The 22,460-nt window shown below is 34.7% G+C and overlaps 1 protein-coding gene and 1 long non-coding RNA gene across 4 annotated transcripts in view; one reads left to right on the top strand and one right to left on the bottom strand.

Moving 5' to 3' along the window:
• The window catches only part of UHRF1BP1L (UHRF1 binding protein 1 like), a 111,272-nt gene that overhangs the window by 62,250 nt on the left and 26,562 nt on the right, over nucleotides 1-22,460 (top strand). For both annotated transcript variants that reach the window (XM_042947493.1, XM_042947494.1), the window contains 8 exons: nucleotides 8,331-8,513; nucleotides 9,027-9,145; nucleotides 12,412-12,553; nucleotides 16,277-16,470; nucleotides 18,081-19,579; nucleotides 19,750-19,925; nucleotides 20,630-20,769; nucleotides 21,428-21,578. In XM_042947493.1, coding sequence (XP_042803427.1) covers nucleotides 8,331-8,513; nucleotides 9,027-9,145; nucleotides 12,412-12,553; nucleotides 16,277-16,470; nucleotides 18,081-19,579; nucleotides 19,750-19,925; nucleotides 20,630-20,769; nucleotides 21,428-21,578 — 2,604 coding nt within the window. The remainder of the gene's footprint in view (nucleotides 1-8,330; nucleotides 8,514-9,026; nucleotides 9,146-12,411; nucleotides 12,554-16,276; nucleotides 16,471-18,080; nucleotides 19,580-19,749; nucleotides 19,926-20,629; nucleotides 20,770-21,427; nucleotides 21,579-22,460) is intronic.
• The window catches only part of LOC122224982, a 72,520-nt gene continuing 69,499 nt past the window's right edge, over nucleotides 19,440-22,460 (bottom strand). For both annotated transcript variants that reach the window (XR_006205048.1, XR_006205050.1), the window contains 2 exons: nucleotides 21,715-21,860; nucleotides 19,440-19,517 (listed from right to left, as the gene is read on the bottom strand). This is a non-coding gene — a long non-coding RNA (uncharacterized LOC122224982). The remainder of the gene's footprint in view (nucleotides 19,518-21,714; nucleotides 21,861-22,460) is intronic.

The raw sequence follows: 22,460 nt of genomic DNA, 5'->3' as shown, positions 1-22,460 counted from the left end.
ATTGAGTCTGTTTCTTAATTTAGCTCTTTTTCCCCCGCTTTGCTCCTTTGTTTTCTTTCTTAAATTTCACATGAGTGAAACCATATGGTATTTGTCTTTCTCTGACTGACTTATTTTGCTTAGCATTATACTTTCTAGCTCCATCCATATCCTTGCAAATGACAATATTTCTTTCTCTTTTATGGCTGATAATATTCCATTATAGATTGATACTACATGTTCCTTTATTTATTCATCAATCGATGGATACTTGGGCTGCTAACGTATCTTGGCTTTATCCTTGTATTTTGCAAATTTCACTATGGTATGTCATGGTGTTGACCTGTTTTTGTTGATTTTGAAGGGAGTTCTGTATGCCTCTTAGACTTGGATACCTTTCTTTCCCCAGATTAGGGAAGTTCTCAGCTATAATTTGTTCATATAAAGCTTCTGTCCCTTTCTCTCACTCTTCTTCTGGCACTCATATGGTATAGATTTTGTTTTGCTTCGTGGAAACACTTAGTTTTCTAAGTCTCCCCTTGTGTCTAGTAATTTCCCTCTTTTTTTCAGCTTCATTGTTTTCCTAATTTTATCTTCTACTTTGCCTATTCTCTCCTCCGCTTCTTCAGTCCTTGCTGTCACTGTCTAGTTTATTTTGCATCTCAGTTATAGTATTTCTTAATTCATCATGACTAGTTCTTAGGTCTTTGATCTCTGCAGCAGGGGTTTCTCTGGGACTTTTATGCTTTTTTAAAGCCCAGCTAGTTGTCTTATGACTTGTTCTAAATTCTTGTTCAGGTACGTTGTTTATATCTGTTTTAAGCAAATCCCCAGGCTGTGATTTCTTCTTGACCTTTCTTTTGGGGAGAATTCCTCCATTGTGTCATTTGAGCTAAGTTTCTATCTTTGCATGTTGTAAAAGCTTGTTATGATTCCTGCAGCTGAGCACTACTATATTAAAAAGGGGTCATACACTGTCCTGGGCCTGGTACTCCAGATTGTGTTTCAGGTATATGCTGTGTGTACTTCGCTGTTGTGTTTTGGCAGCTCTTTCCCACTGGTCATTTCTTTGCAGAGCTCTTTGCTTGTAGTGTTGGGGGCGTTTAGACCTTTAACTAGGTGTGCTTTGATTTGTTTGTTGAAGTAACCTGGGAAAAAAGAGGTTGGGCAAAACCTGATTCCATAAAAAGAGAAAAGGAAAGGTAACAAAAAAACCCCACAAACAAAAAACTATAAAGCTGATTCCAACAAAAAAGAAAGAAAGAAGAAAAGAAAGTAGAAGAGAAAAGAAAGAAAAGAATAAAAAAGCCTAATTAAAAAAAAAAAAAGATAAAAGGAAATGACAAAAAAAAAGAAATCAGAAACTATGATCCTGATTCCAAAAGAAAAAAAAGAGTTGTCTGTTGGTGCCTGGGAGATGGTGGCTGTGATGGTCTGGAGGAGAGGCCAGCTGTGGCTACCTTGGCTCAGAGTCAGCCCTGCCCCAGAAGATAAGCAGTTGCCAGGCACAGGGTGGGAGGGTGTTCGTGTAGGTGGGTCCCTGCTCCCCCGGGGACTGCTGTGTTGCTCTCTGAATTCCCACCGTGTTGGTGTTTTGGGGGAAAATGAAGCCACCCAATCTCTCATTCCCAGACTGGGGATCTCAACCCCTGCTATTTAGGCAGCCCTCACAAAGTAGAGAGGGAAGTCAGTTAGCCCTGTGTCAAAACTCTCTTGTGTTTTTCCTTTGGCGTGCAGCTGGGATTCAAAACTGACGGTTTTCTATTCTGTTGCATATATCTGTGCATCCGTTTGTGCTGGTATCATACTGTTTTGATTACCACAGCTTTGTAATATAACTTGGAAGTCCAGAGTTGTGATCTCTCCAGCTTTGCTTTGCTTTTTCAAGATTGCTTTGGCTATTCGAGGTCTCTTCTAGTCCCTTACAAATTTTAAGATTGTTCTAGTTCTGGGAAAAATACTGTTGGTATTTTTGATAGGGATTGTATTAAATGTGTAGATTGCTTTGGGTAGTATAGACATTTTAACAGTATTTGTTCTTCTAATCTATGAACATGAAATGTATTTCCATTTCTTTGTGTCATCTTCCATTTCTTTCATCATTGTTTTATAGTTTTCAGAGTATAGGTCCTTCACCTCTTTGGTTAAGTTTATTCCTAGGGATCTTATGGTTTTTAGTGCAGTTGTAAATGGGATTGATTCTTTGACTTTTTTTTCTGCTATTCATTATTGGTGTATAGAAATACAAGAGATTTCTGTACATTGACTTTTTTATCCTGAAACTTTATTGAATTCGTTTATCAGTTACAGCAGATTTTGCTGGAGTCTTTTGGGTTTCTGTATATATTATCATGTCCTCTGCAAATAATGGAAGTTTTACATCTTCCTTACATATTTGGATGCTCTTTATTTCTTTTTGTTGTCTGATGCATGGCTAATACTTCCAGTACTATATTGAATAAACATGGTGAGAGTTGACATCCTTGTTTTGTTCCTGACCTTTCCCCATTAAAAATGTTTGCTGTGGGTGTTTCATATATGTTCATTATGTTCAGGTATGTTCCCTCCAAACCTACTTTGATGAGGGCTTTTTTATAATGAATGGATGTTGTACTGTGTCTAATGCTTTTTCTGCATCTATTGAAATGATCATATAGTTTTTATCCTTTTTCTTATTGATGTGATATTTCACATTGATTGATTTGCAAATATTGAACCACCCTTGCAACCCAGGAATAAGTCCCTACTTTATTGTGCTGCATGGTTTTTCTAATGTATTGTTGAATTCAGTTTGCTAGTATATGGTTGAGGATTTTTACATCTGTGTTCATCAGGGATATTGGTTTGTAGTTCTCTTTTTCACTGGTATCTTTATCTGGTTTTGTTATCAAGGTAATGCTGGCCTCGTAGAATGAATTTGGAACTTTCTTTTCTATTTTTGGGAATAGTTTGGGAAGAATAGGTATTAACTCTATTTTAATGTTGGTTAGAATTCACCTGTGAAGCCATCTTGTCCTGGACTTTTGTTTGTTGGGAGTTTTTTGATTACTGATTCAATTTCTTTGCTGCTTCCAAATTTTCTATTTCTTCCTGCTTGAGTTTTATTAGTTTATATGTTTCTAGGAATTTATCCATTTCTTTTAGGTTGTCCACAATTTGTTGGCATGTAGTGTTTCATAATATTCTCTTATATTTGTATTTCTGTGGTGTTGGTTATTTCTACTCTTTCATTTGTGATTTTATTTATTTGAGTCTTGTTTTTTTCTTGATAAGCCTGGCTAGAAATTTGTCAATTCTATTGATTTTTTTCTAAAGAAGTAACTCCTGGTTTTATTGATCTGTTCTTTTGTGGTTTTGTTGTTTGTTCATTCCTTTGTTTTTCTGTATCACTTATTTCTGCTCTAATTGTTATTATGTCCTTCCTTCTACTGGTTGGGGTTTTGTTTTTTCTTCTTTTTCCTAGCTCCTTTAGGTGTAAGGTTAGGTTGCCTATTTGAGATTTTTGTTGCTTCTTGAGAATGATCTATTTGGCAATAAACTTCCCGTTTTAGAACTGCTTTTGCTGCATCCCAAAGGTTTTGGGCTGTTGTATTTTCATTTTCATTTGCTTCCATGTACTTTTTAATTTCTTCTTTTATTTTCTGGTTGACCCATTCATTGTTCAGTAGCATGTTATTTAACCTCCATATTTTTATGCTCTTTCCAGATTTTTTCTTGTGGTTGACATCTAGTTTCATAACCTTGTGGTCAGAAAAGATTCATGGTATGACTTCAGTCTTCTTGAATTCATTGAGATCTATTTTGGACAGTATTTCATGTGTACTTGAAAAGAAATGTGTATTTTGCTGTTTTAGGATGGAATTTTCTGAATATATCTATTAAATCCCTCTGTTCCAGTTTGTCATTCAAAGCCATTATTTCTCATTGATTTTCTGTTTACTTGATCTGTCCATTGATGTGTAAGTGGGGTGTTAAAGTCCCCTAGTATTATTGTATTACTATCAATTAGTTCCTTTATTTTTGTAATTAACTGTTTTATGTATTTGGGTGCTACTGTGTTGGCAGCATAAATATTTATAATTGTTATATCTTCTTGTTGGATTGTCCCCTTTTTGATTGTATAGTGTCCTTCTTTGTCTCTTGTTAAACTCTGATTTGTGTCATATAAGTATTGCTCCTCTGGCTTTTTTTGACATCCATTTGCATGATAGGTGTTTTTCCATCTCTTCACTTTGAATCTGCTGGTGTCCTTAGGTGTAAGATGAGTCTCTTGATGGCAGCATATAGATGTATCTTGTTCTTTTTGTGCATTCTGTCACCCTGTGACTTTTGATGGAAGTGTTTAGTGCATTTACATTCAAAGTAATTATTTACAGATGTGTATTCATTGTCATTTTATTTTTTTGTGGTCATTTGTGATGATTTTCTCCTATCTTTTTTTGTTTCTCTTTCATGGTTTCCTGATTTTCTTTAGTGATATGTTTGCATTTCTTTATTTTTTCTTTGCATATTTATTATTGGTTTATGATATGGTTACCATTAGTTTTGTATATAACCTCTTTTGCAGATAGCAATCTATATTAATTTGGTCATTTAGATTTGATCCCATTCTTACTCCTCTCCTCCCCATCCTTTACATATATGTTTTTATATTTTACAGTCTTTTATTTTGTGAGTTCCTTGACTAATTTTTTACAAAAACACTCATTTTTGCTTTTTTTGTGTTTTCTACCTTCATACTGTCACTTTTGGTTTTTCCTCTCCATTCAGTGTGTCTCCTTTAATATTTCTTGCCGGGCTGGTTTAGTGGTCATGAGCTCCTTTAGTTAAGAGTATTCTCAGCAGATTTTTTCCAATTCAGCACTTTCAATGTATCATACCACTGACATCTTGCTTGGAAAGCCTCTGCTGAAAAATCTCCTGGTAGCCTTATAGGTGTTCCCTTGTAAGTTACTGTTTCCTTGTGTCTTGCTGCTTTAAAATTTTTTTCTTTATCACTATATTTTGTCAGTTTAATTAAAATATGTCTTGATGTGGATCTCTTTTGTTGATTTTGAGAGTTCTCTTTGCCTGCTGGATCTGGATATCTGTTTCCTTTCCTAGATTAGAGAAATTTTTAGCTTTTATTTCTTCAAATAAATTTTCTGCCCCATTCTCTCTCTCTTCTATAATATTATGTTTGATCGAGTCACTGAGTTTCCTAAGTCTGTTCTCATTTTGCATAATTCTTTTTTCTCTCTTTTGTTATGTTTGATTACTTTCCATTAATCTGTCTTCTAGGCCACTAATTTTTTTCTCCTGCTTCTTCCATCCTGCTGCTTATTCCATCAAGTGTATTTCTCATTTTGTTTATTGAGCCCTTTATCTCTGCTATGTCATTCCATATCTCTTTGTTAAGGGTCTCACGAATGTCCTCCTCTTTTCTCAAGTCCAGTGAATATCCTTGTAATCATTACTTTAAATTCTCAATCTGGCTTGTTACTTGTATCTGTTTCTCTTAGATCTCTGGTCGTGTCCTGTCCTGTTCTCTCATTGTGTCTAAGTCTCTGTGCCTGTTTCTCTGTGTTAGGAAAGTCAGCTACATCTCCTGTTAATGAGGGTAATGGTCTTATGAAGCAGAGGTCATGGAGTGCCCTGTTTTGTGTCCCCTGTTCCCCAGGTTCTGGTGCTTCTGGGAGTGTCTCCACTATGTGCTGCATGTGCTTTGCTGTTGTTTCCTAGCCACTTTATCCATCAGGCCAGTTGTCTGCAGGGGCTCTGTTTGCCTCTCACTGGCGGTGTTTGGTCCCTGGCCTGAATATGGCACATTTTAACTAAGTGTGTTCTGGTCTGCTTGTGAAATGAAGCCTGTCGCCATTGCAGCTGGCACCGAGGCTCTGCAAAACTCCCACGTAGGGAGACACAGTGTGAGCAGGGGTTTGGGTTGGTCTTTTAGGGGAGAGGGTCTGCTGTGCTGGGGCTGAGGCAAGTTCCACTGGAGTGCATGGAGTGTGGCTTGGTGTAAGTGAGTTAGGTAGTGAATGTCTGCACTAAACTGATTCCCACCAGTTACCCCGTGCTTATTCTGAGGGATGGGGAAGGGAAATGGTGCTGGCTTATTCCTTTCTTCCCAGAGGGGTTTCTCTGTGAACACTATCTCTCTGGTACACAATACAAGATGAGCAAATACCTTCCCCAGCGTGTGCTCCAGGTGCTCTTCAGATTACTGTTTCCATGCTATATGTTTGCGGGTTGTTTGCCTGACTTCTTCACAAGAGGTGCTCCAGTACCTTCTGAGCTCTCCAAGAGCTAAGCACGCTGACCTTTAAAATTCCAGGCTTTAAGCCCTGCTGGTTGGCAAAAGCCATGAAATTGCTTTTTGCTTTCCAAGTCAACTACTGTGGGGATTCATTTTCCCCATGCACTCCTCTGTGTGTGAGTTTGTCTCTAGCCCTTCTTAGCAACTGTGGCTCCCTCCCCAACATAGCAGCCACCATCCAATCCATTTCTCTCCCAAACCCTGTCACTGCACTACGTAGCTTCCTTGTTGTGGCCTCTTCTCTACCTTTAGTTGTGGGATTTGTTCTGCCAGTCTTCAGGTCAATTTCTGGGACATTTAGGATGATTTGATGGTAATCTAGTTATATTCATGGGATGAGGTGAGCATAGTCGTACTCCACTGGCATTTTTCTTTTCTCTTTAACTTTTTAAGGAAAAAAAGAGACCAAAATATTTGTTATTTTTCCCCAGTAGTATTTCACCAAGAAGATACAATTGCCATAGAAAATATTTATGCATTTTTATATAGAGTTTTATGTAGATTATTAGGAAGTACAATTGTTAGCAATTGGCAGTACTCTATTGATTTAAATGTTAAAATCAGAATTTGGAGGACATATTTTATGCTATTTTATTTTGTTAATTGTGACAAAAGTTAGTAATATGTTTTGAATTTTAAAAATCAGTATATTATTAGTATATTTTAATATTAAAAACTCAAGAAAGGAAATAAAGTAAAAGGATAACAATGATTTCAGCCATGTTGTAGGATTCCAGGAACTTTTTAAAAAAACTTTTCTGTGTTTTCTAAATTTCATTAATAGACTTTTTACATGTGATCTTAGCCAAAAGGCAGAGCAGTGATACATTAATAGACTTTTTAATAATTAAATATTGATAGGTTTTTTCCTCCCAAATAATAAAAAACAAAATATATAAGTTTATGGCCAAATTAAGTAATTTGACCTTATGCCCATCTCTGCATTTTGGTGATGTATGGATTTTTTTTTTTTTTTAATTAACAAAAATAAGAAAAACAAGTTTAAGGAATTTTCCAGGACTTTAAGGAAGTGATAAAATTTTTCTGTTCACAAATTTACCCTTCTTCTGTTTGTTATTTCTGTATGTGTGCTTGATGAATTTAAAGGTTATACTATTTGATTTTTGTTTGAAGTCTTTGTCATATATTCTATATTCCTGATTTGTAAGTTACTTACACATATGTAAAGTTTTTTTAACTACAGAAATAATTCATATTTTGGAAGGTGAAACTTAGTCATAGATTTTATTTTATTTTTTAAGTTTATTTATTTTGAGAGAGTGTGTGTGCACATGAGCAGGGGAGAAGCAGAGAGAAGGGCAGAGAGAGAGGGATGAGTGGAGAGAGAGAATCTCAAGATGCAGATCATGACCTGAGCCGAAATCAAGAATCAGACCCTTAATTGACTGAGCTACCCAGGTACCACCCAAAGATAGCGTTTCTGGGTGGGCACAATATTTTCTGAACCCTTTTATTTACATACTACTTTTCTCAGTTTTTGCTACAGAGAAACCTAATAATCCTAATTTTTTATTTTCCTTCCAAAAATTTTTATATAGGTATAGATATATCTATATCTTTATGACTTGATGTCCATCTTGAGAAATTTCATTGGTTTTTTAAGTGTTTTAATAATCCTCATCATTTTAAGGATAGGTTTTATTTGTCACTTTACAACAAATCTTTGATGAAAGGACTTTTTTCTGGTAGTATTTTCTGTAATATTTTCTTTCTAATGGAGGTATGTTTGATACTTGAGCATTCAGTGAAGGTTGACCAGCAGTACTGTTTGTAATTGAAATTTTGAGTCATGTTCTACCAATGGTTGATTTCTGATAGAAACCTCTAGATAACTTCCTTTTGACACTCTTTGCGTGTATTCTAAATGTTTTGCTCAAATTTTCTAGGAAGATTAAAATCTTTTATAGCTGAAGAGTGCTCCCTTGAGAAAAAAACCCTTGGGAAATAAATAAATCTCATTAGAAGCATTGCTACAATAAAATAAATGAAAATTGTGCATTTTTCAGTGAAATACCTGTCATTCATTTTACAGGAGATAGTTGTAATCATTGGATGTATTTTAGTGATGCAACCAAAACAAAAAATGGATGGGCCAACGAATTGTTACATGAATTTGAGTGCAACGTTGAAATGCTTAAGCAGGCTGTAAAGGATCATAATGTAGGTTCACCTCCTAAATCCCCAACACATGCCTCTCCCCAGCACACACAAACAGGTATTTTACCTATAACAACATTATGGCATTCCCCTGATAGTGTGTGTGTGTGTGTGTGTGTGTGTGTGTGTGATCATGATAGGATATTTTCTGTAAATTTTCTGTAAAATTTAATTAATGTCTAAAAATTCTGCACCTTCTTCAGACCATAGGCTTATGGACCAAAAGCACTTTTTAAATTGACATGACCAATAAGAGTAATACCCCGTTAGAATGTTTGAGATTGTTAAATGGCTGATAGGTCTCTCTTTTTAACAAGAATTTCTGGTAAAAGTTATTGTATAAGAAAATCTTAAATGTGGTGTATGACTCATGTTTAAGGAATAATCACACAAAAGAATAATCATTATAATAACAAATTCCGGCATCAGTTTATATATAAAGTATTTTCACATATATTATTTTGTTTGACAAATTAGAGTTCATGTGTATTTCTAGTAGCTGTCTTAACAAAAAAGTGATTGTTAAAAATCATTTGCCATAAATTGAAAGTTTTTTTCTTATTTCCCACAGAGAAAGACTCGGCTCTGAAAGGGACTTCCAGATCACCTTCAGTATTATCTCAGCAGTCCAAAGCTAAGTTAATGTCTAGTTCTGTTGTGGTTAGACTTGCAGATTTCAATATATACCAGGTATGATTCATTTTTAATTAAATCTTATGATAAAACATCTTCTGCAAGCAACTCATATTTTGTTTTAAATGTTTATTTATTTATTTTGAGAGAGAGTGGGGCAGGGGCAGAGAGAGAGGGAGAGAGAGAATCCCAAGTAGGCTCCATGCTGTCAGCACAGAGACTGAGGTGAGGCTTAATCCCACAACTGTGAGATCATGACCTGAGCCAAACTCTTAAATGACTAAGCCACCCAGATGCCCCTGCAAGCAACTATTATAAACTACTGCCACTCTTTTATTTAAAAACATCTTGGCCAGTTTTGTGACATGGCTAAATTAGACAGGATAGAAGATATCCATTCATTAATTTTTGTTTATATGGTTATACAGAATTAACCAAACTGTGAGGTCAAGAGCATAGTTCTCCAGTCTGCCAAATCTGCACAAGACTTCTCACAGCAACTGTTTGGGAGTCTCCCCTAAGCCACCTTCAGATTCAAGAATTCATTGGAATAAATAATAGAATTCACTGAAATAAGTTATGCTAAGAAGCACATTTATACTAAGAATTACATATATTACAGGGAAGGATATAAATTGGATTCAGCCATAGGAAGAGAACCTGGATTGGGCTAAGAGGGTTCCAAATGTGGAACTTCCTTGTCCTCAGGGCACAAAGAACAATATACATGAAGTATACATAACAATATACATGAAGTATTACCCTCATAGATGAACTCAGTTGTTGTTAGATACCAGGTGACCCAAAGCCTCCAGTCTCTGAAGTCTACTAAGACTATCAAGTATGGCCAACCTCACTCTTAGTCATCACTGTAAGCATAAACTGTCAGTTGTCCCAGGGATCTACCATGAATAGGGAATTCTAAGAATTTAGAATTACTTCCCAGAAGCAGGAACAAAGGCCAGACCTCTCTTAGGAGATCAAATTCCTTATTACACAATGCTCTTAGTGGAAGAAAGTAAAATATTTTTTTGCCTTATTGAACTGAGTATTGGCTATCTTGTGAACATAATTTCATGGCTAAGAATTCTGTCCATTATATTGTTCAGGCTGTAATCATACAATATGGTATAATATTACAGTCCTTGAGACCAACATAATAGACTATAACATTCTTTAAAAATAAACAATTTCAGATAACATGTTATCATTTATTAATTGTTCTGGTTTATTTTGATGAGTCTGTGGCTTTGAGACTTAGTTTTATCTGAAAATTTTTTATTTTACTCAGTGGTTTTCAACTGGGGTTGATTTTATACCCTAGGGGACATTTGGCAATGTCTGATGACATCTTTGGTTGTCACAACTGGAGGAGGTTGTTGCTGACAAGTAGTGGGTAGAGACCAGTGATGCTGCTAAACATTGTGACAATGCACTGCACATTGTTAGCAGTGCCAAAACCAAGAATCATCTGGCCCCAAATGTCAGTAATGCCAATTTTGAGAAGCCTTGATTACGCATTATTTTCTTATTGTACAATGGCTTCTTGTTTTACATTCCATATATAATGCATCTTATTTGAAGCTAGAAGATGTAAATAAATTCATATAGAAAGAGCAGACGTGAATCACCCATAATCCCAAGTAGTTGAGGGTGAAATAAAGTAAAGAAATCCCACATACACAGGGCACCTTGATGGCTCAGTCAGTTGAGTGTCGGACTTCAGCTCAGGTCATGATCTCACAGTTTGTGAGTTTGAGCCCTGTGTTGGGCTCTGTGCTATCCGTTCAGAGCCTGGAGCCTGCTTCAGATTTTGTGTCTGCCCGCCCCCCCTCTGCTCCCCCCGCCCACTCACATTCTGTCTCTTTTCTCTCTCAAAAGTAAATAAATATTAAAAAAAAAAAAAAAAATCCCACATATACAAATACACCAGAACAAAACAAATAAAAATAACTGAAAGAAAATAGTATGTTTATATCAATTTGAATAACCTTTTAACTATTGAAGGAAAAAGGAAGTAAGCTATTGTCTATTAAAATAAGTTGATACTTTGAGGTGAAAAGGATTTGTTTCCACATATGCAAAGAAAAACTTCTTAATTAGATAATGCAAGGAACTGACTTAAATTTATAAAGTCTATACAAGGTTTCAAAGATTTTATTAGCAGTTTATACAAGAGAAATATTCTACTTCATATGAGAAATATACATGTTTGTTGAATGAATGAAAAAAGTTAACCTTGAGATACATACCTGAATATATACTAAACAAGTACAAATAAATGAAATTGATAAAACTATTGGTTGAACTTTGGGGGAAATTAGTATATACATTTTTTATGTAAATTCACCATTTTCAGGGGAGAGTGAAAAAGTGTAACAAGAACCTTAAAACTCGTAGTCTTTTTAGAAGACAGTAAGTGAGGGGTGCCTGGGTGTCTCAGTTGGTTGGGTGTCCGACTTCAGGTCAGGTTATGATCTTTCCGTCCATGAGTTCAAGCCCCGCGTCAGGCTCTGTGCTGATAGCTCAGAACCTGAAGTCCCCTTTCTCTCTGCCTCTCCCCCACTCATGCTCTGTCTCTCTCATAAATAAATAAACAAACAAACATTAGAAAAAACCAAGTGATCAAACTATTTGACAGAAGAATTTGTAGTTATTTTTAGGTTAATCTTTAATGTAAAATATGCATAACATGAAATTTACCATTTCAGCCATTTTTTAAAATTGAGGTATAATTGACATGTAACATTATTAGTTTCAAGCATATAATGTAATGACTTGATAACATTTTAGCTATTTTTGATTGTGCATTCATTCTCATTGTTTATTCACACAGTTGTACAACCATCACCATTATCTATTTCTGTAATTTTTTTATTATCCCAGACTAAAACTCTGTATATAGCTAACTTTTTCATGATAATAAATTATGGTAACAAATTACTGTAAAATACCTACCAGGGAAGCAGTCTATTCTTGAGGACTTGGATCTGTGTCCTGACTCTCCCATTTACTTACTTCTGTAATAGAAATACTCTGATATTTTAAGGCTTACAATAATAAGTTTGCAAGGACCTTACTAAAGAGTTGATTTTGTAACTGATAATACTTCAAAGGGGCTATAGGTTTTCTGAATAGTTGATTGGTGTTATTAAAAATAATTTAATTTGAAGTTAAATATGTAATAAAGTTTGCATTGCAAATTAACCATTAATTAATTATTTGAAGTACTTTTAGGAGTTTGAAGTGATGCCCATGTGGCATAAATTGTTGGGAAAGAGCTTTATTCAGTGTTACTTCAATATACTTAATTATTTTTTCAGGTCTCTACAGCAGAACAGTGTCGTTCTTCCCCCAAAAGTATGATTTCTTGCAATAAGAAATCCCTGTATCTTCCACAAGAAATGTCAGCTGTTTATATAGAATTTACAGAATATTACTATCCAGACGGAAAGGATTTTCCAAGTAAGAGAGTTTCCTGTTTTGTTATTATTTGTCCATTACTTGGAAAGTTGTTTTTTGTTTTTTGGTTTTTTTTGCTGTTTTCAACTTTTATAAATGTGAAAAAAAGAAACAAAAGCCCATTGTTCTTTACACTTGTTCTCATTGTTTTTAGCATATAACTCTATATAGCATTTCTTACATGTTCTTACTGTTTGTTCATATTTTTTTTTCTCTCACTAGCTTGTAGCATCCTTAATGTTGGGAATCATGTAGTAGTCATGCTTCATTTTATCCCTGAGGCTTGACTCATTTCTTTACTAGTAGCTGTTTGTTAAATGAAAGAATTTACGAAAGTTAGTTTTTTTGTAGAATAAGGTCATTTTTTCCATTAGTCAAAACCTATTTATATTTCAGCTATATAAAACTCTATATTTCTTTGAAAAATTAATAATGCATTTATTCTTTTAGCTATAGAGAATTTTTTTGGCTGTTTTATGCACAATGTATATTTTGGACAACTTTTGGCACTTGTCTTTACTTTGAACATTGAATTACATGAATTTTGATTTGTAAGCTATTTTGGGGTCCTAAAGTGAAAATGATTATGCATTTGTGTTCTTTGAATGCTAAATTTCTATGCGATTATCTGAGTTCATCTCATAGTTTTTCAAAATAAAATTGGCCTTTGTTTATATGGTATCTTTTCTTTAACTGTTTAATTATTTAATCCTTGTTTGTGCCAAAGTTTTGGGATCTAATTCTCACCATCTTCATGCTTTTCAGCAGTCTTTTGTGTATTTCTTGTTTATCCTTTCTACCTTCCTGACCAAAACAGTGAGAAAATTAAAAAAGGTTAAGACATTTGCTTAGCACCTTAGTAAAATGGCACAGCTGAGATGTGGGTCTTCTAAATCAGAATTCATGTGTCTTCCCCCCAGGCTGCAGCTATATTACACTGCCTTCCCATAATATTCACAACCATTTGTCTGTAACTGGAGAATCCCATTGTTTCCAGTCCTCCTTGCTCCTTACAAATAAGTGTTTTCCTTAAGTAATGCATCACTGAGTTACTAATTCTCCAGAATGAAGACTAGTTTCCAAGATTTCTGATTTCTAATCTAGGTTTATTTATTTCTATCATTTTTATTAACACGTGCCATAGGAATTGTAATCTTATTCTATAATATATATTTTTTCTGATAAAAACATTAAATTCCTTACAGCAATTTAAAGCCTAGCCCCCTAGATACTTAGGAATGGAATTGCTAGGTTATGTTTAACTGTGTTTAATTTAACTTTTCACTATGAAAATTTTCAAACATATACAAAGGTACAGGGATCCATTTTCAGTCCTTACATTTCATCTCTTTGTTAAGCAACCCAACTTTATAAAAATATAACTTTTAAAATAATTGTAAATGTAATATATGTTATGTTATTTAAAAAAAGAATATACCAAAAATAAAAAACTGGCCACGAGTCTACAGTTTAGAGACAACTTCTGCTAAAACATAAATGTATGAATTTGTTAGGGCTGCCATAACAAAGCACCACCAACTGGGTGATTTAAACAAAAGACATTCATTTCTTCATAATTTTGGAGGTTGGAAGTTCTAGATCAAGTGTCAGCAGGGTTGTTTCTTCAGAGAATTCTTTTTTTTGTTTTTATTTACTTTTGAGACAGAGTGAGACAGAGCATGAGCAGGGGAGGGGCAGAGAGAGGGGGAGACACAGAATCTGAAGCGGGCTCCAGGCTCTGAGCCGTCAGCACAGAGCCCGACGTGGGGCTCGAACTCACGGAGTGTGAGATCATGACCTGAGCTGAAGTCGGACGCTCAACCGACTGAGCCACCCAGGCGCCCCTCTTCAGAGAATTCTTATTGGCTTGTGGATGGCTGTTTTTTCACGTGGTCTTTGCTCTGTGTGTGTTTCCTAATGATGCTGATCATACTATATATACTAGGGCCCACTCATATGAACTCATTTTTACTATAATTGCCTCTTTAAAAGCTCTGTCTTCAAATACAGTCATATTCTGAGGTACCCTGGGTTAGCATACCAATTTTGAGGGGACAGTTGAGACCATAACAGTAAGTATAGTATTGCTCGTCCTGTTTTTAATGTATGTGTTTCTTTTGCATATTTGATTTACATCCTGTACCCTTCTTTTAAGTTCTTTTTTTTTTTTTTTTCAAGTTTGAGAGAGAGCAAGTGTGAGTGAGAGAGAGTAAGTGGGGGAGGGGCAGAGAGAGAAGCAGAGAATCTAAAGCAGCCTCTGTGTGGTCAGCGGGAGCTGACACAGAGCTCTATCCCATAAATCAGTAGATCATGACCTGAGCCAAGATCAAGAGTTTGGACACTTAACCAACTGAGCCACCTACACGCCCCTACATCGTTTCCCTTTGATGATATGAGCATATTCCAGGTTTCTACAGGTTTATTTAAGTGTCTTTAATAACCATGTAATAATCTATTTCATAAGTAGACCCCTGTTGGAAACTACTTGTAGTACTTGTACTACTATGTGTAGATTTTTCTACCGCTTAGTGTACCAGTTTCTTCCTCTGTCCCAGATCTCCACAGCCCGGATTCTTCTTTCCTTCTGTGTTATAGCTTTGGGGACTACATTTGCTCTCTAGTCCTCTCCGTAGCTGTCATCATCACTCATTTTATACTTGAGAGGCCTTCTTTTTCCTTCCTTCCAGAGTATGATGTGATCTCTTCAACACCCCACTTCCTTTCAATTTCCAAATATAAGCACTGCCACATCCCAATTGGATGTCTCTGTTAGACTTGAGTTACATTTTTCTACCTTTGTGTCTGTGTTGAGTAAAAATCTATAGACATTTTATTATTTTTGTGCTTAACACCATACACAAAATATTGTTGGCATTCAGTGAATCTTTCCTGGAAGAATATGAATGAATGAGTGCAAAAAAAATCCTATTTAGGACATAGTTATAATGCTGTCTTTTTAATGATATCCTATACCTTGGATTTATTTTCCTTAAATTATTGTTGTCTAAAAAATCTAGATATACATGCTATTTGCTTTACTAGAAGTGAGTAGGTTTGAATGTTTGGGATAGATTTTTTATCAAGATGCTCTGAAAACAATAATGGTTTTTATAGTATAAACAAAAGGATTTAAGAAAGAGGTGTATACTCTAATTGTGAATATTAGTTTAATATAAATTAGCACTAAAACACTTATCCAACCCCCAGGCATTCTAATATTTGAGGAGAGCTATGAAAAAGGAGTATATTCCTTTTATTATCTAGTAGATAGTTGAATTTTTACTTTGCACCAAGCGCTATTCTAGGGTTAGGATTAAGTGGAGAATAAAACTGCATGGCCCCTCCTCCCAAAGGAGACCTGCCTATTCACCACTTTCATAAGAAATTAGTCATTAGACTCGGTTCTCTTATTTTAGAGGATTCAGATTATCATTCAAGTAGGAAAAGTCCTTACAGATACTAGGAAGAGAGATCTAAACGTTGTTTCCTATTTATAGATAGTTTTAGAATAAACAATATATTTTTCAGTTAGTGAAGCATAGAAAAATGTTTTTTGTCTGTCTAAATGTATTCATTATCATCCACATGTGTCACTTTAATTTTGTAAATAAAATTTCAAAACTTACTATCTTAATTTAAAAAGAATAAAAGTTAAAAATGTTTTTTCTCAGGGAAGATTTAGACTATCTGCTCATTAAAAATCTTTAAAATTTTTTTTCTCCACAGTTCCATCTCCCAACCTTTATAGCCAACTGAATGCACTACAGTTTACCGTGGATGAAAGAAGTATTCTATGGTTAAATCAATTTCTTTTGGATTTAAAACAGAGTCTTAATCAATTTATGGCTGTATACAAGTTGAATGACAATTCAAAATCTGATGAGCATGTTGATATTCGAATTGATGGCTTAATGCTAAAGGTACCATATACACAAGTGACTGTGATAACAAAACCATTTTTAGAGAAGAAAAGTTAACATCGTAATTTCCAGGATTTAAGATGGGTGTTCAAATATAAATCAACTTTATTGTAATCTTAATTTTGATTTTGAAATTTTAATTTTAATTTTGATTTTCAGTTTAAAAAGCCTTAAGAGACTGTTTTTCCCCCTTCTTTCTCTATCTTCCATTTAACCTGTTTCATTTTGTCACTGCTCATCCATTTGGAGGTAAGCAGAAATAACATTTAAATCAGTATTTTTTCCCCTACTTCCTACCGGAGTTGATAAAATTTTTCTTTTAAAGTGGAAATTAATACAGTGAAACTTATAAATTAGATCTGGGTTTTATTTGTTCACAGTTATTCTGTTATTGATATCCAAAGATAATAGAAATTTGCTTTGTATTACAACCAAGTAGTTGATAATCTGAATCCCAAGGATATTTAAACTTTAAAGGTGCGAGGTTTTTTGTTTTGTTTTTTATGCACACTTTATCTATCTATTTATTTATTTATTTATTTATTTTTATGAAATTTATTGTCAAATTGGTTTCCATACAACACCCAGTGCTCATCCCAAAAAATGCCCTCTTCAATACCCATCACCCACCCTCCCCTCCCTCCCACTCCCCATCAACCCTCAGTTTGTTCTCAGTTTTTAAGAGTCTCTTATGCTTTGGCTCTCTCCCACTCTAACCTCTCGTTTTGTTTTTTAAAAAAACAACAGCTACTATAGTGTAGTAATTAGAGTAAGACTTGGATGAAAAATTTCAGTTTCTGGATCTATTGGTGATACTCTAAATTTCTATACCTTTAATTTCTTCTGTGTAAAATGGGGTTATTCATAAATGTTAAAATTTCATTGCAGAAATGTTTTAAAGATTTTCTTAAAAATCTTACTATGTTCAATTATAAAAAGATGAATTTTATAAAATCACGATTATACTTTAAGACAGTTGTATAATCTCTATATTTTCTCAATATGCACAGTTTTAAAACCAGTATTTTAAGGACTAAAAAAAACATATTTTAAGGACTGAGAGTAATTATTTCTGAAAAATTAGTAAATAGTTTGACCTATATGCTTAAGTTGATTTTCTTAATAGTTTTATCTGAGAAAAGTGATTCTAATGGCATCTATCCAGTCATTCCATCCAGTCATCCCCCACATCTCTTGGATTTAAAATATCTTTGTTTCAGATTCTGTGTCTCCCTCCCCCATTCATGCTCTGTCTCTCTCTGTCTCAGAAATAAACGTTAAAAAAAAAAATTTTAAATATCTTAACAAAAAGTTCTTTTTTCCAAACTTAACACTTAATTCTCAAGGCATAGTAAGCTTTTAGTAATATTGCTTTAGTTTTAATTTTGTTTAAAGTTGTTCTTTTCTTAGTGGTTAGTTAAGTCCTTTTTACTTGGTTTAATAAAAAGATTTGTGGGGAGAGAGTTTGTATATTATGTTTGGATAAGAAAGTAGTGTTTTGGTGGGATATACCAAAAAGAATTCCTGAGCTAAGTTATATTCTTGATTATTTTATCTTCAAGATGTATGGATTTGTAAGTTAGACTAGATTAATGTTTTTTCTCTTATAGTTTGTCATTCCTTCTGAAATGAAATCTGAATGTCATCAAGATCAACCACGTGCAGTTTCTATTCAGAGTTCTGAAATGATTGCCACAAATACAAGGCACTGTCCAAACTGTCGACATTCTGATCTAGAAGCTTTGTTTCAAGACTTTAAAGATTGTGATTTTTTCAGTAAAGCATATACCAGCTTTCCCAAATCTGGTGACAATTTTAATCTGTTGCATCCAATCTTCCAGAGACATGCTCATGAACAAGATACTAAAATGCATGAAGTTTATAAAGGAAATATTATTCCCAAGTTGAATAAACACACTCTCAAAACTTCTGCTGCCACAGATGTTTGGGCTGTGTACTTTTCTCAATTTTGGATAGATTATGAAGGGATGAAAAGTGGAAAAGGGCGGCCAATAAATTTTATAGACTCTTTCCCTCTTTCCATCTGGATTTGCCAACCAACAAGGTATGCCCTGTCACAAAAAGAGCTGCAGACTTGTAATCAGGTATCTCTAAATACATCACAAAGTGAATCTAGTGATCTGACTGGACGATTGAAGCGGAAGAAGCTCTTGAAAGAGTATTATAGTACAGAATCTGAGCCCTTGACAAATGGTAGTCCAAAATCTTCAGATACATTTTTAAGATTTTCCTCTTCATCATCAGATGCAGATGTTCATGTCCTGGTTCACATTCATAAACATGTCAGTATGCAGATCAATCACTACCAGTATCTGCTCTTGCTTTTCCTCCACGAGTCACTCATTTTGCTTTTGGAGAACTTAAGAAAAGATGTAGAAGCTGTGACTGGCGCTCCTCCTAGTCAGACATCCATTTGCATTGGAATTTTACTTAAAAGTGCAGAAGTGGCTCTTTTGCTACATCCAGTGGATCAAGGAAATACTCTTAAGTCTCCTGTCACTGAAAGTGTGAGCCCAATGGTTCCTGATTATTTGCCTACAGAAAATGGAGAATGTTTGTCTTCAAAAAGGAGGCAAGTTAGTAGTGGTATAAATCAAATCAGAAGTGTAACTGTTAATCACATGTCAGACAACAGATCTATGAGTGTTGACCTTAGCCATGTCCCTTCGAAGGATCCTTTGCTTTTTAAATCAGCTAGTGATACAAATCTGCAAAAAGGTATTTCTTTTCTTGATTATTTATCAGATAAAAATTTAGGGAAAATAAGTGAAGATGAAAGTAGTGGAATTGTGTGCAAAAGTGGATCAGGAGAAATTGGATCAGAAACAAGTGACAAAAAGGATTCTTTGTATACAAATTCAAATAGTGTCTTAAACTACAGAGAAGATTCAAGTTTGCTGTCCTTTGATAATGATGGTAATCAAAACATACTTTCAAATAATTTAACTACTAGAGGACATGAAACCATAGAGTCAGTCTTTAAAGCTGAAGATTTGCTTCCAGAAACAGTTTCACTCTCTGAGAACCTAGAAATCAATCAAGAAGAAGCACCCACGGTTAGAACACTTAAATCACAGTCATCTTTCAGGTAACAACATACTATTGGAATTTGGGGGTTTTTGGTTTTCTGGGCGTATGTATGTGGTGGGGGGCATATTTTGTTTTTGGACAGAAAACCTCCTGACAAAATATGACATCAGAGTTAACACATAGAAGAATAGGTTTTATGTGATGTGTTTCTAATAATTTTGTCAACAGTGGAAAGCCTAAGGAACGGATTCCACCCAACCTGGCTCCACTCTGTGTTTCTTATAAGAACATGAAAAGAAGCCCCTCACAGACCTCATTGGACACCATTTCACTTGACAGTATGATATTGGAAGAACAGTTGTTAGAAAGTGATGGAAGTGATACTCATATATTTTTGGAAAAAGGTAAAGCAATACAAGTTTAATAATTCATATTAAATAATCAAATCTTAGGAGCGTTCAAGGGTTAACTGTATAATAACTTAAAACAAACTGTGTTTTGTATGACTTGGGCTTTTCTAATCCACTGTTTCTAATAATCCACTTTTATGGTATTTTTTAAAGATACTGATCTATGATGGGCACAAAATTTTTTTAAGATTGTCTTTTTCCACAGAGTTTGAGAAATAATGAAATACAGCACACTGAAAAATTAAGGCAGGTAGGTAAGAACAGAGGGTGATCACATTGATTGTAGTGACATTAACTTCAGGTAGGAGATAATTAGAAGTGGTACTGAAAGGGGAAATGAAGTGGTTGGACTGGGGTTATTCAAAGTAGGACGGCAGAGAGGGAGGCATAGCTGGCTGACCAGGAACCTGCTACGCCAGCACCACACCAGCAATGTGAAGGCTGTGCTCAGTGTTTTTGAGTTCTTTTCATACTACATTTAGGGCTTTAGTATCTCTAACATTTTATTGTGGACGTTATTTCTTATTATTTGCTAAACTAACTACAATTTAATTTTTCTTTGCTTATAGTCTTTTAAACAAGCCTTTGCTTGAGAAAGATTTGAAGGATAGCCCTTTTTGGTTAGATAAATTTAACATTGTTGGATCGTTTGTATAAGACTGATTTTAATTTGTTAGTTAACTTTTTTATTATTTCAGGTGTTAAAAAGAACTCAACTACGAATTACCAGAGCCTAACGGAGAGTGCAAATGCCAGTGCAAATCTACAGAATTTTGGTGAAACCTCTCCAGATGCCATCAGTACAAATTCAGAGGGTGCTCAAGAAAATCAAGACCTGGTAATCATTTCACAGAGATTCTATGAAGAGAAATGCCACCACTTTTATTTCAGATAAATATGTACAGATTTTATGACATAATTATGTAAAGTAAATTGCCATAGTAGTGAGTGACTCACTTTGCTCGTTCTACTCTTGACACTTCTCCCTTCCCTCTTACTGAATTGTTTTTCTCTGAATTTCATTTTTCTAAATCTGTTTTTTTTCGTACTGTGGAGGGGAGGTTTTACCTTTTGACCTTTATGTAGTTGCATTTAAATACACTTTGAAAACAAGTTTGATGGTTGATGGTAGTCAGTCCTTCTGAGGAACTTTCTACAAAAGAAATATGTTTCTGGTTTGTTACAAGTCCTTTCCACCCAGTGAAATATTCTTACAGATGACTTAGAAAATATGGTCAGCTTTCAGTGAAAATAATTTCACACAGAAATGTTATCTGTGTGACCTAAAAAAATTCATCTCTTGACTGAATAGGAAGAAAGGAAGCTGAAGTTTGTTACTGTAATGTAATAACCAGGTTTTGTTGATCACAAGTATATTATTGGTTTTATTAGGTCGCTATTGTATTTTTAGAGATTTTAGTAGTTTCCTGTGTCATTTCTTAAATTTTGTTTTGAATTACTTGGTATGCTAATATTATTTATGCAATCATTATTAGATGTCAGTTGTGGTGTTTAAAATTACTGGTGTTAATGGGGAAATTGACATCCGAGGGGAAGATATGGAAATCTGTCTTCAAGTGGACCAAGTGACACCAGATCAGTTAGGCAATATCAGTCTTCGACATTACCTCTGTAATCGTCCAATAGGTAAGACTTTAATATGATTTAAATTTGTTGTGTTTTTTACATATAACTCCTCAGCAGTTCTGTCTTTGGTATAAATGAATTCAAGGAAAATTACATTTATTTATAATAATGTGAGAGATTTGTTTTCTTAGCTTACCTTATTTTCATAAAGTATTTTGATTGTTGAGATGTAATGTGTTGAGGATGTATTCTCTAATTTCTTTTTGTTTCTTTTGTTAAGTGCCATCGTTTTTAGTCTTCTCATTCTTTGAGATAATAGGTTTAAGAAAACAGAGGTCTTTTCTGTATGAAAAGAATAATAAAGTAATCCTAGAATGTCAAACTTAGCTCTATGCTAGAATAAATGTCAATTTTTACATTCCATTATCTTGCTTGTAAGCAAACATTTCCTGAGTCTGACATGATACCTGGTGTTTGGCAAAATTGTATGTCATGTTCTTACGGTCCTTCATTCTAACATCAACACATTCATCTGAACGTAGGGGGATAGGAACAACAAAACATGCAGTGTATAAAGAGGAAACCACATAAAACTATCCCTTTTTCAAAGTTTATATGGAGTTACCACTCATGGTTTTCAGTCATTTGAAGAAATTAACTTATTAGAATAGTTCTATTAAGCATTTAAAATCACATTGTTCAGGGGCGCCTGGGTGGCTCAGTCGGTTAAGCATCCGACTTCGGCTCAGGTCATGATCTCGCAGTCTGTGAGTTGGAGCCCCGCGTCGGGCTCTGTGCTGACAGCTCAGAGCCTGGAGCCTGCTTCGGATTCTGTGTGTGTCTCTCTCTCTCTGGCCCTCCCCCGTTCATGCTCTGTCTCTCTCTGTCTCAAAAATAAATAAAAAACCGTTAAAAAAAATTTAAATAAAATAAAATGACATT

Source organism: Panthera leo, chromosome B4 (assembly GCF_018350215.1).
Source record: "Panthera leo isolate Ple1 chromosome B4, P.leo_Ple1_pat1.1, whole genome shotgun sequence".
Taxonomy (NCBI): Eukaryota; Metazoa; Chordata; class Mammalia; order Carnivora; family Felidae; genus Panthera; species Panthera leo.
This window is presented reverse-complemented; position numbering and strand designations above follow the sequence as displayed.